Raw genomic sequence first — 19018 nt, forward strand, 5'->3', positions numbered from 1 at the left:
GTGATATCTCACGTAGTTCTCATAACTCAGCAAGAAAGGCAAGTGATATCTCACGTAGTTCTCATAACTCAGCAAGAAAGGCAAGTGATATCTCACGTAGTTCTCATAACTCAGCAAGAAAGGCAAGGTGGGGATCATCCCACTGTGACCAGTAACACAACAGCTACCTAGTGAGACTGATTTGCTCAGGTTAGGGAAGCTGGAGCCAGGACATGATGTCTGACCTCAGCTCTCTTTCTACTCAGGTTGCCTCATGATGGTCAAACACTCAGAATTAGACCAACTATAAGTAGCTATCCATCTATTAAACATTAGTAAGTACCACACTAACCAAATGAACAGAAAAAAACCAAACTAGGTGCCAAGTCCTATTAGGGCAGAAATATGTATATGCACGCATGTACACTGAGTAATATAGTCCTGGACAGGAGAGATGGTTCAGTGGTTCCAGTGCTTTTTCCAGAGGACCCCCACCTGGAACTGATTCAGTGCCAGGGGATCTGATACCCTCTTCTGGCATTTAAGCACCCACATGCATGTGTGCATACATTCATGTTTTTATTTAAAAACAAAAAATAAACCTTTAAAAAAGGGTTCGTAGAATTCTGGGATATCATGGATATGCCCAACAGCAATGCTTATTATTATAATTGGTGCATTTTATTTGAAGAGAATTACATAAACATCCGAACTAAGAAAAAAGATAAATCTTGGTGGAGTCAATTTTACCAAGATTAAGTCAAACAGCACATATAAACCAGGGTATGGTGGCCTACCTTAAGAAACTCCTTTAGGAGAATTTCAGACCTTTCCTCAAATTCTTCTTGAATTTGCATCTGATATTCTATTTCCAGGTAAGCAGGGTTGATCCACTCATATAAAATTTCATGCTTACAAGAGAAACAGCAGATACAGGAGATCGATTAATATCTATAGCTTCTGTTCTTATATTAGTTCATATTCTTCACTTTTTGTTTCTCCTATCAAACAAAGAGCACTAAAAAACTATGCCAAAAACATTATCAGAATCTATCTAAGAAAAGTGAATGTTCCAAGTCTAGTTCCAGCATTGGCAAAACCCAATTTTAAGATCAGAAAAACAGGCTGGATATATAGTTCACTGAAGAATGCTTGGTTAACATATGCAAGGCCCTTCCTTGGCTTGATGTCTAGTGCAGCAAAATACATATCAGCTCTCATGGTCCTCCCAAGTACAGTCAGAAAAACAACTGATATGTTATAGTACACAAGATAAGAATTCCAATAATTGATGCTTACATCTTGTGGGATGTGAGGGTTTCGAGGGATTGGGGGCTCAAGGTAAGTAGGAGGCCTGGTTAACGAAGGACCATGAAACCAGCCACTTATAGACAGACGTGATGTTTCTTCAGACAGGACTTCAGACACCTGCAAGAGCAAGACCATCGGCACATCAACACAAAGGAGGACAAGTGAAGACACTAGTCAGGGCACAGTAGCTTGAGTCTGCCAGGATGGGTATGCAAATGGCCTGGTGAGACAGTGAGTCCAACAGGAAGGAGCCACAGATGTGGGTGATCAGAGAGCCAGACCCTTGATCCCTAGAGCACTGTAGGTTTGTCTTATGGCCTTTACCTGGTGAAAGGATACTGGAGATACTTCAAAGAAAACCAGTTTGTTCCAGGAAGGGATAAGAGACTTGACAATCTGCTTTGGCTGCAAGTGTTCTGCATCGGGAGAGAAGACACCCATGAGTAGGGGCCAGCATCATTAACACTTTCAGGCTGCCTCATCCAGCTCTCGGCATTCTCAAATACTCCCTCCTACTTGTCACTCAAGCTTGCTCGCTCAGCTAGGTGACAGGAGCTTCTACCACACTGTCCAGCTATTATTGTTGAGAACTGGATTAGGTTCTCTGTAGTGAGTCCCCCCTCAAAAGATCTGACTTCTTGTCAAACAGACTGCTGTTAGCAGGCTCACAGGCACAGGTAGCTTGGTGTGCTCTTTACTCTTCTGTGGTTAGTACACAGAAGCAGGGCCCACTTCTCATCTCCATCAGCTTCGTCTCTGGGGAACTAACTTGAAATGTAACTTTGAAAGGTGGTTGTCAGGCTCGCATTAATTCCACCCGTGGTAGCCACTGTGCTAAAAACATGGTTTCTCTCTCATTCGACATATGGCAGAGTGGTGGTCCTGAAGCAAGTGTTTGGAATTCAGGAGTGGCTACCTGGAGGTGGTAAACGTGCGTCTTACCATCCGTGTCATAAAGGTCCAGGGTGCCTCCCAAGTCCCTGTCCCAAGAAGGAACCAGGTACAGAATGAAGGCGATCCGGCGCCCCTCCAGTTCGTCATCATGGCAGAGCAGAGCATCTGCAAGCACAGAGCACAATTCAGATCTCTGCACACATAGCAGCTGCTGTCTGCTTCTGTATTCAGCTATCCCGACATACATCTGTAATGTCAACTCAGCTTAAACTATCCTGCAGTTTTAAAATGACACTTCTCTATTGTAAACGCAGCAATAAAACTCAGACAATACAGAAAGCTTTAAACACAACGGATACAGACAGGTCTACAATACAGTTACAAACACTATTTTCCCACATATTTTTATAGTATTTTCTCCTTGTATATGTATTTACTTAAAGAAATGTTAATGCTATAGTGGTGGGTTGTGGGCTGAGTCTTTCCATATCAGTATACACCCCTGACATCACTTCTAATAGCTACAGTTACTGTTCTTCCTAGAAGTACTATGTACCTTCTCTTTAATTGCACCTCTATTTGTTATTAAATTGTTTGTATTTCTTGGCTATTCCAAAGACTGCCTTAATGAATCTTTCTGTTCATGGGTATACACATTCCTTTGTTGTTTTTTTTTTTTTTAAATTTAAACATTTATTTATTGTGACAACTTAGGAACCTGGTCCTCCGCTTCCACCACATAGGTATCGGGAACGTAACTCAGAGTGTCAGATTTCGCAGCAAGTGCTTTTAGCCCACAGAACCAAGCCACTTCATGGCAACTTACGTTGCAGTAATTTAGCAATATAAAAATTACCATGTGAAAATAACTGGACCAAGGCTGGAGAGAGGGCTCAGCGGTTAAGAGCACCAACTGCTCTTCCAGAGGTCCTGAGTTCAATTCCCAGCAACCACATGGTGGCTCACAACCATCTGTAATGAGGTCTGGTGCCCTCTTCTGGTGTATCTGAAGAGAGCAATGGTGGTGTACTTATATGCATAAAATACATAAATCTTAAAAAAAAAAAAAAAAAGAACTGAACCAAAGTTTGGTGAGAAACATGACAGTTACATAATCTTAAAGCAGCATGTCCAAGGTTCTTGGTTTGTCTCCCATATTCTTACAGTCAGGTCTGGTAGCAAAGCCTTATAATCCTAGCTACTGTAGAGGTAGAGCAAGAGAATCAAGTTTAAGGCCAATCTGGGCTACAGGGTAGGTTCAAAGGCAATCTACACAGCTTAGATGCCAACGAGAGACAGAGACAGAGACAGAGAGAGAGGGGGTGGGGGGGAGACTGAAGATATAGCTAAGCATCTGCCTAGCAAGTTGAGACCCTTGGTTCAATCCCAGCAGCAAAACAAACAGCAAAAGCATCTGCCACAAAGTGTGGCAATCTGAGTCCTCCAGGGTCACATCACTAAGGATATGACACAGAGTCACTCTGAATCCAGTAGGATTCAGAAAAAAACTAAGCGTTAGCTATGGCATTCCTTCCAAATGCACGTCTCAAGGAGAATCATCCAATCATAAGGAAACACCAGATAACTCTCGACTGAAGGAGGTGGTAAGAGATAACTGAGATCTGTCTGTAAGTCTTTAGAAGCATCAAGGTCCAGCAAGTCCAGGAGAGACCAGGAGGCTATTCTAGACTGCAGGAGGCTCAGCAGATAGGACGAGTGGATGCAGTAGGCCATCCTCAACTAGATCCTTTTGCCTCAATAGTAACAAGTGAACGAGGCCTACGAATTAGACGGGAACAACACAGGCCTGTCAAGTCTCTGATTCCCAAGTTCATTACTGTCATTGAGGAAGACTGACTACAGTGCTCAGGCCAATGGAATCTCAGGACTGCAACTGCCTTTCAAATAAAACAGGAAAACAAATTATTTGTGCTATGCCTGATTCTTCTATTTCCGCTTGAAATTACTTCCAATTTAAAAAAAAAAAAAGCTGGATGTGGTGTCACTCAAGAGGCAGATGATCTCTGTTAGACTGAGGCCAGCCTGAATTACAAAGAGTCCCTGTCTCAAAGAAAATAAAACAATACATAAGAAAAAGTGCTAAAGATACATAATGGCTTTCCACATGCATTACTCAGTTTATCTCCAAAGTGCTTTACCAATTTAGACTTCCCCAAGACCCGAATCAAAATTTAGTAAGACAAAACTAAATAACCTTTCCTTCCATATAAAAAGGCACACATATTCCAGTGCACATTTCTGAGCTCTGAAGAGGAACTGGAAGGCAAAAGAAAGCTCTGTGGAGGGAAGGCAGGTGACAGGACTATTTATGTGTTCACGTCCTATATCTCTCACTAAATTCAAAATAAGGTAAGGGAAACCAGCATTAAAGGAGATGGGAACTTTTAGAAGCCTTAGAACAGAATTTATGGCATCATCTTTTGAGTTTTACAATACTGTGTGCAGGTTGGTATGAGAATTTTTCTGCAAATACGTTCAATAGCTCTCATACACCCATAGAGAACCATTTCCTTACCCTTTGTAGTATGACGGCTATTTCTGTGTATGAGCTGAGTCCTTACGAGGAAGACCCCGAAGCTACCTGGTACCCTGATGCTACCTTCCCATCATGGTGAAGTTAAAGCCTCGGCATCTTTAGGCAGCAGGGGTTTAGCTTCCTTACCAGTGAACTCGTACTTAGCACAGGACATGTCAATGGTTGGTTCTAGGTCAATGCCGGAAACCTTAGAGAGCCAGGCCCGAAAATCTTCAAACATGAGTTTCCTAGAGGTGTGAACAAAAGACAGCTTGTTAGGTCGCAGCATGGTCTCAGTCGGCAGCAGTGCTACTCCTATATACACTCTCTGAAGGTCACATTTAATTCAAGAGCCCTGTTCTCAGATTTCACTCAGGAGTCTCTGGTCAGAAAGCCTTTTCAGCAGTAAATGGGAAAACTCAATTGCTATTTTTACACGTTTTGCTTCTGACATCAAATGTATGGGTCTTCTGCTGGTACCTACCTATTTTTGGAAACAATCAGTTCAGTTCTTAAACTATCTACAAGATTAATAGGTCAGACTCACAGGATTGGTCCCATCTTCAGACTCAATCAGAAGACCAGCTCATGAGTCGTGCTGGCTGGGTATAAATAGGAGGCCCCTAACAGCACGCTCTCCTCTTGCAGAGAACCTGGGTTTAGTTCTCAGCACCCACACCAGGAAGCTCACAACATCTGCAACTTCAGTTCCAAGGGATTCAATGTCCTCTGGTCTCCAGGGGCATCTACACACACATGAACTCAACTAAGGCAAGCACACATAAACAAAAGAAATACTTTTTTTTTTTAAATGACACTCAACTCAGGAACAGGCAAATATGAAAGAGTCACAGTATAAAGTGCGGGGGAAGAGGGACAGAGCTTCTCTCCATCTTCCTAGCATCTGTGATTTCCGGATGCTTTGCTCCACAGCTGTGATTGATCAAATAAACCACTAGCCACTGATGATGGAGCCAGCCAACCATGAGCCCCTCTTCTCTTTGAAACAACATCTTAATGCTCTGTAGCTCACTCTTGGTCTACAATGTAGTACATAGCTCAGGCTAGACCCAAACTTATGGCACTCTTCCTACCTCATCTGAACACCCTCCTTGTTTTTACTGGAGGTAGAACAGTTAGGGCTGAGAGCTGTAATACTCTTAGTTATCTTCTTGGCAACTGTCCCTCTTGCCCCAAACTTTGGGGACTGTCCATTACCTTTAGCTCTGATATGTTAGAAAGGGTTTTTTTCCTAACAAAAGATTCTCCATTTGCCATTTGCCTTTATTAATCTCCACACTTATATTCTAAGTTTTAGGAGCTTGCTGCCAGGAATGGGGACTAAGATCAAATACGCACTTCCTGTTATAAATCTCAGTATCACAAGCAGTGATGCTAATGCAGTGATGTGCCCTTGAAACTAGCATTTTATTTTTTTTAGATTATATTAAACACAGGTTTATTGGGAAGCTTCTCTCAGACCAGTTCACTGGTCCCAGGGACCGAGGTCAGGGAAGTCACTGTGGGAAGGGGAGGGGGAAGAGAAACAGAAAGCATGCTCTCAGAGAGAAAAAGAGAGAGAAGGAGAGGAGGATTTTTTTGAGCTGTTTTTTTTTCTTTTTTTCTTTTTTTTTAATAATTCTAGTTTCAGTTAAATCTACATGTGCACCTTTCCTGGATTTTAACTGTATCCTTTCTAAAAATGTAAAGGTGCTATGGGGAAGGCAGGACCCAACTGAGAACAGTTCTCTCTTCACTTTTAGGACATAACTGTCAATAAACTAATTTTCCCATTTTATGTATTTGATGCCACTTTTTCTTCACAAAGGCAAGACGCTGGATTCAGAGCTGAGTAGTTAGTGCTGGGGCTCCTGTAACACTAGTGTTGCCACTTAGCAAGCAAGCACTTCGGTGAGCAGCTGCAGGAGATCATAAAATGACCTTTCTAAAATTTAAAGTTACTTTGTGTGTGTGTGTACATGTACCATGGAACACATGTGGAGGTAAGAGGACAATATGTAGAAATCAGTCCTTCTACCTTCTACCATGTGTGTACTAGGAATTGAACTCAGGTCATCAGGCTTTAATACAATTTATAACTAGTTCGGTTAGTTAACTTTGAAATAATGTTAACTTTGATAATTAAAAATTTTTAGTTGGACATGTGGTACAAAACCCTGATCCCAGTATCAAGGAAGGTCAGGCAGGAGGATTGCCATAAATGCCAGGCCCCCCAGGGCGACACAGAAAAATTTCATCTGAAAACAATAATAAAAACAAACACAGCAAGAAACAAAAAATACAAACTCTGAATCCAAGTATTTAAAAGATTTACACATGATCAAATTATATATGTACAGATATGATATTTTTGGCTCATTCAAATGCATGTAACAGAAATTCCTGTAAAACGCAATTATGGTATCAATTACTACACATTAAATTCCACCACCATTTTCTTACAATGTTTACTACATCCTATAAGATACTGTGCTTGGCTGGGAAAACCCTAGAAGTGTTTGGTAAAGTCTAAAGGCACAGGGGCCACTTATACAGATAGGCCAACACAAGCAGCTGCTACACTGGTCTTCAGACAACGGTGGGGGGTAAGGACGGGGATAAACACTTCTGAAAAACCAACTAGTATCATCAACTTCCAAAATGGCTGCTACAGCACGATCCTTTCCACACTCTGCGAGCGCATCACAGGGACAGGCTTCTCTCCTCTCATCTTTGGCGTCTTTAATGTTACTCATGAGGATGCACTGAACACACACGGCAAATAAAAAGAGCAACTTTCTGTAATAGTCAAGGAAGTTCTGCTCCCATGTTATTTAGCCGCTGACTCTTCCGGTATGCAGTGATGCTCAGTCAGAGATGGCAGGTGTCTCGGACTAATGAGATGAAATGTGTTAGAGTGAAATTGTTTCTCTTTAGGAGGAAAGTCTAGATTAGTATGAAATGCGTTACAGCAATACTTCTAGATAGAAAGAAATAACCTGCACAGGCTGCTATCATATATGGGAGTGTCTCAGAGAAAAAAAAAAAAAAAAAAACCTTCCAGATGTATGAAAAACAGCTGTTATAAAGCAGGAGCTCATCACAGAAAAAAAAAAAAATTCCAAAGAAATAAAAAGAAACTTTCTTTTAATTGGTATCCAGGTGTAGAAGTTTGCATCTGTAGCAGTTCTTTTCTATTGAAAACAGTGTATTTCAATGCATCTGAGCTGTCTTTGATGGTAGTAACTATTACACATCTCTAAAGGGAGAAAAGGTTGAAAAAGGGAGAAATAGAATAAAATAGCAACTAACCTAGGATACTAGATCTTAGAGATTTAAAAGAAAAATCATTGACTTCACAAAGTAAAGTGTGACTATATTATGTTTATTAAAATGCATACATATATTAATGGTTGCATAGTTTCTTGTATGGAATCTCTGAGCATTTCTTTCTTTTGTCATGATCTTAGAACTACTCTATAATATATGTATATTTGCGGGAACAGAGAGTGGCGGCTCTGCTTAAGAGAACCAGCTGATTTTCCAGAGAACCTGGGTTCAGTTCCCAGAACCCACATGGCAGATCACAACCATCTGGAACTCCAGTTCCATGGGTTCCCAAATCATCTTCTAATGTCCATGGGCACTACACACACATGGTGCACATGCATACAAGCAGGCAAAACACCCATGAGCCTAATAACTTTTTAAAATACATACTTTTAAGGGTTTGGACACACCAATTTCTAAAGTAGTGTGGCAGCATGAAAATGTATCTGTCAACACTGGAGTTTTACTTTTCAGGACTGTCTAGCTTCATGAGCAGAAACTGCTATCTCCACCGTTACTGTTTCCTCCGTAACTAAGAAAGCCAAACATTTTATTATTAAGAATTTGGAGTCAGGCATGGTGACTCATGTTTGTAATCAGCACTTGGTAATCTGAGACAGGAGGACTTCTATGACTTTTAGGCCAGCCTGAGCTACATACATAGACAGTGCTAAACCAGCCTAAGATCCTGTCTGGAATGAAGGGAAAAAGAAAGGAAGGGAGGACTGGAGGGAGGGGGAAAAGAGAGGGTGACCAACAATCCAAGGCTTAAACTTGTATCTTAGCTCCCTCAGTTACTGTTTGGTTGTTAAAGAAGTTATCTAGTTTCTTAGGGTTTGTTACCTCCTTTACCAAACACAATGATGTCAACAAAGACTTTATGATCTAATATTTAAAACTCAGTGTTGTGCCTAGCACACATTTAGCACCCAACAAATGTAATTACTTGCTTACCTTAAAGCTGAGATATGAGGCTCTTTCCTCTTCTTCAAATCATCAGACTTGATCATAAAGGGGAAAAAAAAGATTTCCTTGTTAAAACATGCAAAGAACAGTAAGGACTCTGATAGTAGAATTCTGTGGTTAAGAGCCTAGACTCTGAAGAGAACTACCTGGTCTGATGTGTGACCACTCCACCTTGCAGCTCTGACGTGGGTAAGTGACCTGTCACATTTGTACATCATTCAACCAACAAATAGCTAAGTGGTTATTACAGAGTTTAGGTTTGTTGAATTAGACATAGAGGAAAGATAAAATGTGGTTTATTAGCTAAAGGTGACACATGCACGGAACAACTACAGGCAGAGAAGAATGGGCTGGGCTGAGGAGTGGAAAAGGTCTGCAGTGAGAAGTAGGGTACCCAGGCTAGACTTCAATGAGGAAGAGGCAAATGTATCCAAAATGCTGTAGAGAAACTAAGTGGCTGGGGAAGCAAATGGGAAGCAGAGGGAGATGAGGCTCAAAGGGCTGATCCAAGGCTCCGTGTTGGCCTGGAGCCACCCTATGGACTTTGGCTATCACCTGAAGAAATGAAGAGTCATCAGTTTTCAGGCAAAAAAAGGAACATGAGATAAAAATCTTTTTTTAAAAAAAATATTTATTTACTATGTATACAGTGTTCTGTCTACACACCAGATGAGGGCACCAGGTCCCATTATTGATGGTGATGAACCACCATGTGGTTGCTGAGACTTGAACTCAAGACCTCTGGAAGAGCAGCCAGTGTTAACTCTGAGCCATCTCTCCATCCCCCATAAGATAAAATCATGAGAGGAAATCCTCACTGTATAGAATCTAACATTTTAACCACAGGAAAGTATCTAATTCTACAGGTTTCACACATGCATGATGTGGCCAACCATATTGCACAAGCCCAGAATCTAACACTCCAAAAGGAAATCCTGTATCTATTAGAGAGTCAGGCTCCATCCTTTCTACTACCAGCTTGTAACAATCATTATCCTAGTTTTTGTTTTTATGGCTGATCTGACTATTGTGGACATTTAAAAGAAATCACATAACAATTAACATTTTGAGTCTGGCTTCTTATTTTAACTTATGTATATTCATTAATAATAGTAGGTGTATATATGCATTAGTATGTGTAATACTAATGTGTTATGGCTGTGCCATGGTCACAGGACAACAGCAGGGTTCAGCACCTTGTTGAGATATGGTGTCTCTTGTTTCTACTGTACTGCAGACTCCAGGCTAGCTGGCCCACGAGCTTCTTGCCTCCGCCTCCCACCTTACCAGAGGAAGCTAGGATTACAGATGCTTGCCACCACATCTAGCCTTTTTATGTGAGTTCTGAACTCAGAGGCAAGTGTTCCTACCTGCTGAACCATCTCACTGGCTCCAGAGTCTGGCTTCTGTCATTCACCAAAATGTTTAAAAGGTTCATTCACGTTGCAGCTTGGACTCACTCTCCACTAGATTGGAACAGTGCATTTCGTTTACCCGTTACTCAGTGGATACACATCTAGTTGCTTTTACTTTACAACTACTATAAACAGTATTTCTATGAACATTTGTGAGAAAGTTCTGATATGAACATTAATTTTCCAATTCTCTTGAATCCACTTACAGAAAGGAACATAATGGTGACAGTTACGTAGGTGGGTGAAGCGAGGAGACTGGTGAGCACGCCAACACGATAACTATGGTGAGAGGGACAGCTTGGACGGGATAAACTCTGTTGATGGTGGAAGTGTAGGAAGTGTTCTGGGATGCAGTGAAGGATGCGTCCTCGGTAGACAGGATGTGAGGAGTGAACCGGGAGTTAGGAATGGATTCATTTTGATCAAGAGCAACAACAGAATCAGCTAAAGGAGATTAGTTTAATGTTGGTCCTAAGCCTGAGACTCCTATAAGACATCCAAGAAGAGACAGAAAGCTATGAGGCTCCATGGAAATCTGTGTTCGATCTTAGTTCAGAGATCGAACCCTTGAGTAGTTCTGGCATTAAGAAGCACTCTGTCATTAGGAAGTTGGTTATATGGGCTGGCGAGATGGCTAAGTGTGTAAAGGTGCTTGTGTGAAAACCTGCTGACTAGAGTTTGCTACCTGGAACCCACATAACGGTGGAAGGAGAGGCGAGGCCCAGTACCACAGAGTTGTCCTCTGACTGACCGTCCGACCATGCCTTCCCCCATAATATTAATGAAACTTTTAAAAAACAGTGGTTATAAGGAGAAAATCCAGCAGAGGAAACTAAGAAAAAGTTCTCTAACAATAAAGAAGAAAAATTAAGACAGTATGTGTAGTGGTTAGAATGAGAATGGAAGCCACAGGCTTATGTATTTAAATGCTTACTTCCCAATTGGTGGACTTCAGGGAAGGAACAGGAGGTATGGTCTTGTTGGAGATGTGTCACTGGGGGTGGGCTTTGCTGTTAAAGCTCATGAGATTTCTAGCTATAGCTCTTTGCCTCGTGCTTGTGTGTGAAGTGAATTTTCAGCTATTGCTCTAGAACCATGCTTACCTGCCCGCTGCTATGCTCCCTACCATGATGGCTGGTCATGGTCTCTAACCCTCTGGATCTGTCAGTGCTCATAATATGATTTCTTCTATACGTTACTTTGGCCATAGTGTCTCTTCACAGAAACAGAAAAAGAATAAAGTCAGTATGGTACCCTGAAAGGAGAGGAGAAATGTGCAAATGCTTCTGAGAGAAGGAGGATTACCTGCCTTTGTAGCATAGTGTATATGTGTCAGTCTCATAAAAGGCCAAAGAATGCCAAGTTTAGGTAGTATTTATTTATGTGGAGGCCTGAGCGACCTCAATAGGCATAGTTCCAGAGGAGCGGAAGTCAAAAGCGTGATACAGTGTACTGCCAGGAGGAAGAGAGGAAAAGGAAAGAACTGTGCTAGAGGGTGTGATGTCACAGGCCTGGGCCCTCCCTACCCTGAAGGAACAGGCAGGAGGAGTGTCAGTTTGAGGTTAGCCCTGGCTCTATCTAGAGACTCAGTTTCCAAACAATCAAACAAATCATACCAAATCAAACTAACCTCAAAACAAGTGAGCAAACAAACAAAAACCAGGGTGGAAATAGAAGAGGAAGTTAGCTCAAGAGCTTTTAAATTTTCATTTAATTGAAAATTAATGAAAAAAAAAATCCAACAGGTTTCTGTTATTGTTGTTACTTTAAAGGGATGATCCAGAAGTGAAGGAAAAATGTATATAGTTTCCTACCAGGAAAACAGGAATAGTAGTACATTTCCTTCACAGAATTCTGATGAGAACTTAATGACTGAAATGCTTGGGCTGTCATAAAGTTTGCATTTAGTAATGCTTAAAATATACAGGCTACTACATAAATCCTAATGGCAGATGTATTATGCCTTAGGGTTTTACTGCTGGGAACAGACACCATGACCAAGGCAAGTCTTATAAAGACAATTTAACTGGGGCTGGCTTACAGGTTCAGAGGTTCAGTCCATTATCATAAAGCAGGAGCATGGCAGCATCCAGGCAGGCATGGTGCAGGAGGAGCTGAGAGCCCTACATCTTCATCTGAAGGCTGCTAGCAGAATACTGGCTTCCAGGCAGCTAGGATGAGTGTCTTAAAGCCCACACTCACAGTACCACGCCTACTCCAAAAAGTCCACACCTACTGCAACAGGGCCACTCCCTGGGCTGAGTATATACAAATCATCATATTCCACTCCCTGCCCCCATAGGCTTGTTCAAACATATGAGTCTATAGAGGCCATAGCTAAACATAGTATAATGCAAAATACATTTAGTCCAACTTCAAAAGTCCCCATAGTCTATAGCAGTCTCAACAATGTTAAAAGTCCAAAGTTCAAAGTCTCTTCTGAGATTCATCCAATCACTTAACTGTAATCCCCAAAGCAAGACACACTCTGCATCTCCTTGTCTGACATCACAGCAGTCTTCAGATTTTCAACTCCTTTTCATCTCTGTTCACTGCAACAAACTTTTTTCTCCTGGGCTGGTTCCACTCCCTGTTAGCAGCTTTCCTCAGCAGATAGCCCACAGCTCTGGCGTCTTGAACATCTTGGGGTCTCCAAGGCAGCTTCTTGTTTTAATGTCTGGGATCCACACATGATCTTCTGGGCTCCTCCAAAGGGCTGGTGTTACTTCTGCAGCTCTGTCCTCTTATAGTACTCTTAAGCTCATTTTGATCGACTTCACTGTTGCTGTTGTTCTTGGTGATCATTCCATGGTACTGACATCTCCAGCACACTGGGGTCTTGTGCTGCAACTAAGCTTCACCAATAGCCCCTCATAGGCTCTCTTCATGGTGCCAAGCCTCAACTCCTTTACATGACCTCTTCAGTTCTGGGTCATTAACTGTAACAAAGGCTGCACCTTCATCAACAGCCTTCCATGGCCTCTCACAGTGCCAAGCCTCAGCTGCTCTTCATGACCCCTTTATGCCTTCAAAACCAGTACCACCTGGGTGACTCTTACACATTACCAAGAACAGCTGCAGCACGAGGTACAACCTTGGCTATCTCTGGAACACACTTCTTTGTGCCCTCAGAAAACACTTCCCAGAAGATTTCACCTCAGTAATGTGGGTCTCTTCTTAATCACCACTAATTTTTTAGCTCCAGATAACCAGCATCAATTGTCTCAGTAGTCCCTTCTAGTCTGGACTCTAAAGCCAGAGCCACATGCCAAAGCTGTCAAGTTCTGCTGCTTGCTGGGGCTGGAACATGGCCCCTTGTTCTATTATATTATCACCAGCTTTCTGTTTTCCAACTCCTTCACTACCTAAGCTTGGCTGTCCTGGAACTTGCTCTGTAGACTGACTTTGAACTCAGTGATCTGCATGCCGGTCTCCTAAGCACTGGGATTAAAGGTGTGGTCCACAAAGCTTAGATTTAAGTTTTTCTTCACCTAAAACTTGCTCTGTTCTAGGCTGGCCTTGAACTCAGACGCCAGCTTGTCTTTGCCTCCTGGGATTAAAGGCTTGCACAACCACACTTGGACCTAAATTGAGCTGGGTGGGATCCTGTCCCAAGGCCACTTCTCCCTTAATTCAATTGAATGTCCTTGAACACAAGATTCAGCTTCATCTCACTTCCTGGTGCCCCATTAAAATTCAAACCATATATTTTATATTTTTCCTTTCTCAGATTGCTACACTTATTTAAAACACTCTTCATGAGACTTAACCAGAGAGCAAAGTGGATGATGGGTGTTTCTGAGACTTCCCTTGTCAATGCAATTGATCTGAGTCTCTTCTCCTTAGCCTCAGGCAGGCCCTTCAGACAAGAGCAAAAAATACCCACATTCTTCACCAAAATACCACAAACCCATCTCTAAGCCACATATTGAAATTCTTCACTGAAACCTCTTGGTCCAAGTTTGCACAATTCAAATTACTCTCAGTAACACAGTCTTCCATATTCCTACTAGGATGGCTCATTAAGGCCCATTTAAAGCATTCCACTGCTTTCCAAATCCAAAGTCCTCAAATCCACATTCTTCCAAACAAAAGCATGGTCAGGCCTATCACAGCAATACCACAGCCCCTGGTACCAACTTCTGCATTAGTTAGGGTTTTACTACTGTGAACAGACACCGTGACCAAGGCAAGTCTTACAAGGACAATTTAATTGGGACTGGCTTACAGGTTCAGAGGGTCAGTCCATTATCATCAAGGTGAGAGCATGGCAGCATCCAGGCAGGCATGGTACAGGAGGAGCTGAGAGTTCTACATCTTCATCTAAAGGCTGCTAGCAGAATACTGGCTTCCAGGCAGCTAGGATGAGGGTCCTAAGGCCCACATCCAAAGTGACACACCTCCTCCATAAAGGCCATACCTACTCCAACAGGGCCACTCTCTGGGCTGAGCATATATAAACCATCGCCCATGAGATGGTTAGACTATTTCAGAGACCCAATTATCTGCTAATTGATAGCACATGCAAAGACGAAGTATCCGGGTAAAGAGATCCTGTGTAAACGTGAGCAAGGTAAAAAGAATTTATAACAGGCAATAGTTTTTCTCTCTTGTTTACCACCCACAGCCATTTTTTTTTGGTCTGTTTTTGTTTTTTGCTCATTCTAACTTCATATTAACAAAATACTTTCTTTTGTCAAACAGCATCAAAGAAGAACCATTGTGGGGTTGAGGAGATAGCTCAGTCATTACAATGCTTGCCTGACCACTATAAGGATTTAGGTTCAGTCCCCGGAACCCACAGAGAAGAAGCTGGGTGGTATGTGCTTATAATCTCAGTGCTAAGCTCACTGGTCAGCCTGCCTGGCCTACTTGATAATGAACTTCAGGCCAACGAGAAACTGATTCAAAATAAAGGTGGATAGTGCCTGAGAAAAGGTACAGATGTGCATCCACATTGCTACACACACACACACATACACACCTCAATTTAGACACGGCTTAGGTTTGAAAAGTTGAAATAGTTATAACAGCAGATAACCATGGTTTTTCATTAGCCCAATAAACTTTACTTGAGATAAAAGTTTGATTTTCATTAGAATTTCTGAGTGTCTCATCATGTGAGTACTTAGGTTGGGTAACAATCCTATGTACAAGGTCTACAAATTGGAGTGGGGTAGGATCGGAACAGATGATCAGGAATAGCATAAAAGAAGATGTTAATCACTCTCTTATTCTAGATAAAATCAAAGGGGAAATGCAAAGCAAGCAGAGATAATTCTTCATCTGCTCCATCATTTTATTTTAATTTTATTTTACAGGTATGGGTCTTTTTCTTATGTGTCTATATTTCATATGGTGTCCCTGGAGGCCAGAAGAGGGTGTTGAATTCCCTGAGATTGGAGTTATAGATGGGTGGGGGCGACCACATAGGTGCTGGGACTAGAATGCAGGTCCCCTAAAGAGCAGCCAGGGCGATGAACTGCTGAGCCATCTCTACAGCCCCTTTTTGAATTTTTCAATCCTGACAGCCTAGAGAGTTTATGAGAGAGTGAATCATGTGTTGAAGACAACTTCATACTGGGAAACCAGTGACTTGTACTTCTGTACTACATAGACCTATCTTCTAAGAGTAGATAAGCAATATTTTGATTTCAAGATAGCTCCTTTTGCTAAATTATATTGTCCACCATAAAAAGAATGTAAAATTGGGGGTGAAGCAGTGGTAGAGTATGTGCTTAGTATACTCATAGTGTTGGGATCAAAACAGCACTCCTATTCCCCAAAGGAACAACACAGTTTTCCCTTTTTACTAGATACATTGCAGTGCAGAATTTTTGTTGTTGTTGTTGTTTGTTTTTGTTTTTTCGAGACAGGGTTTCTCTTTGTAGCCCTGGCTGTCCTGGAACTCACTCTGTAGATCAGGCTGGCCTCGAACTCGGAAATCCGCCTGCCTCTGCCTCCCAAGTGCTGGGATTAAAGGCGTGCGTCACTACTGCCCGGCTGCAGTGCAGAATATTTTAACTGCAATATGTCAAGTCACAAAAGCGAAGGCGTGAACCCAAGAGTTTGAATGGCTATTATATTCAACTAGAAGACTCTTCACTATGCCACTGCTCAAGTATACGTCACCCCTAATTACTAGTTTAAAGTATTTCTTCTTCATTTCTGTTACTATCATCTCTGTTACTGTAGACGTTGGAGGGCAGAATTTGTCAAAATCTCCCTTGTAACTGTCACAGCAATTAATACATAGTTAACACTCATTAAGGTCATGTTAAAGGAATGTTCAACAATGCCAAGGTGAAGATGCTTGATAGCACACCTAATCTAGAACCTTGAGTCTTAATAGATAAATTATATGGATGTATGTGTATCTGTCTGTGGGTAAGTGCATTGGGTGATTTTAGAGGCTCACGAACCCCCTGATATTGGTGCTGGGAACCGAGTGGATCCTCTGGAAGAGCAGTAAGTGTTCTTAACCACTAAGCTATCTCTGCAGCCACCATTAGAGGACAATTTTATAGCTAAGGAATTTCTGAGGAGGAAGAGCCAATGAATGCAATGAGAATAAATACCTGCTGGAACTTATATAAATCATTGTACTTTTCATGGAAGTCCAGGCTCAGAAGTTCTTTCTGAAGTCCTTCCAGGAAGTCTTGGCCTTGGATGAAGTTTGGGATCACGCAGTGAAGAAAAGGATCCATGTCCAGGGCAATAGCTTCTGTTGAAAGGAAAACAGTACCCTAGTCTTGCCTCTCTTCTGTATGTTTGATCCCCAAGTAGCATAACAGAATACAAAGAGACCATCATGAAGTTCTGGAAGCCTAATAGTTAAAGTCTAAGATTCAAGAAGAACTATGCCTTGTGTCATCCCTTTATGCATTCAAAGCTACTGTTCTCAGATACTGTGCTTCCGTGTTAGGCTTTAATGAGTGGAAGGCAAGACACCAATGGAAGCTCTTGTTTTTTATTTTGAGTTATTTAGTTTACTGATTCTTGCATCAAATGCATTTTAGATTCTTTTTCTTTTTTTAAAAGACTTATTCATTTATTTGTTTTATGTACATGAGTACATAAAGAGGGTATCGGATCCCATTACAGATGGTGTGAGTCACCACGTGGTTACTGGAAATTGAACTCAGGACCTCTGGAAGAGCAGTCAGTGCTCTTAACCACTGAGCCACCCCTCTAGCCCCACATTTTAGATATTTAGCTTATTCTCTCCAGTGCAAAGTAAAACAAGAATAGCAAATTACTCAAGAGTAGCAAAGCTGGCTGGCCATTTCTCTTTAATCAATCCTGCCCTTTCTTTCACCAAGTTTCTGGGAGTGGGGTGACTAAAATCAGGTGGTTTTTAACCTCTTCTAAGATGATTTCCCTTCCACTAGATTAGGAGTAACAACCAATCCTGACCTACTAAGAGCCTGGCCCAGTAGTGCCATAAAAGCATTATTTCATTTACATTCTGTATAACTGAGGAATAGCTAATATAGTCACTACGCCTTTGCAACAGACAAGGAAACTGAAAAGTCTCTGAGCAGCTAGAGCCTGCATTTTATGTAATCATCTTCTGTCTGAATCCTGAGCACCCAGGGTTCCCTTCTTTAAACACTCAAATCAAACAAACAAACAAACAAACAACCAGCCAGTCTGGGAAAATTCAAGACGCACCCAGCCAGATTCACATTTTTAAGGTAATAACTTGTAGCTATGTCTGGAATGAAGGTTCCTTTCAAGATATGTTCTTTTTGTGCGTCACTGAGGCCAATGACAAGGCATGTGAAAACTGGTAAATTCAGATGCTTGCTTCTCTGGCCCCTCTCAACACCAGCGTGGGTTAGATGGTCATGTAACATCGGAGAGTGACCCTCGCTAGCTATTTACCGGTTCTCAGGAAAACATTTATGTCTACAAGCATTAGTTTGTCAATCCCATCTTTCAGAGGGGGAATACTATTAACGATTCCGTTTTATAAAAGAAGAAACTGACCCTTAAGCAAAGTTATATGCATTACCCAATGACGTACAATCAGCAGAGAGATTCTACGAGTGACCTCTGATTCTAGAATTCCAGTCTATATGTCTCCACTTCCCCACACTGTCGAGAGCTTATATTTATTCTCCTCCCCAGGCTTTTCAAATCCAGCAGAATTTGGAATGAACCGAGCAGCAATCGGCGCCGGGGTTGGAGGTGGCTGCGATCCTCCCCACACCTCTTCTTGCCGCCGCGCCTCCCTCACAGTACCCCATTACCGTGGCTGAACGGCGTCCGGGAGCTCCAGGCCTCAGCCACCTGCTTCCTCAGGATTTCCTCAGTGACAGCGTCCGAAAACTCTGCCGCTACCTGCTTCTTTCCCTTCTTCATTGGCCGTGCTGGGCCGGGATCCGCCGGCCGTTTCCCGTTCATCTTCCTAGGATACACACAGACCCACGCCACGGTAGCCAGGATGCCGTTTCTCTCCAGAAACTACAGTTCCCGAAAATCCTCTTTCTTTATATTCCATAGCATTATCCAATGGAAAGGCACCAAAGCATAAGGAGGCGGGGTCTACATACAAGTATCCAATGGAAGATCAACATATTGC

General features: G+C 42.0%; 1 protein-coding gene across 2 annotated transcripts in view; it reads right to left on the reverse strand.

Moving 5' to 3' along the window:
* Ogfod1 (2-oxoglutarate and iron dependent oxygenase domain containing 1) overlaps window positions 1–18840 on the reverse strand; it is a 31112-nt gene extending 12272 nt beyond the window's left edge. The window contains exons 1-8 of one of the 2 annotated variants that reach the window (XM_028770350.1): window positions 18687–18840; window positions 17010–17152; window positions 9005–9051; window positions 4868–4968; window positions 2233–2349; window positions 1615–1706; window positions 1279–1407; window positions 777–890 (exon numbers count right to left, since the gene is read on the reverse strand). In XM_028770350.1, the coding sequence (XP_028626183.1) occupies window positions 777–890; window positions 1279–1407; window positions 1615–1706; window positions 2233–2349; window positions 4868–4968; window positions 9005–9051; window positions 17010–17152; window positions 18687–18840 (897 nt within the window). Of the gene's footprint in view, window positions 1–776; window positions 891–1278; window positions 1408–1614; window positions 1707–2232; window positions 2350–4867; window positions 4969–9004; window positions 9052–17009; window positions 17156–18686 lie in introns of both variants that reach the window. The other variant, XM_028770349.1, reaches the window with a different exon arrangement.
* Between the last annotated feature and the right edge of the window lie 178 nt (window positions 18841–19018).

This window comes from Grammomys surdaster, unplaced genomic scaffold (genome assembly GCF_004785775.1).
Source record: "Grammomys surdaster isolate TR1022 unplaced genomic scaffold, NIH_TR_1.0 201, whole genome shotgun sequence".
Classification (NCBI taxonomy): Eukaryota; Metazoa; Chordata; class Mammalia; order Rodentia; family Muridae; genus Grammomys; species Grammomys surdaster.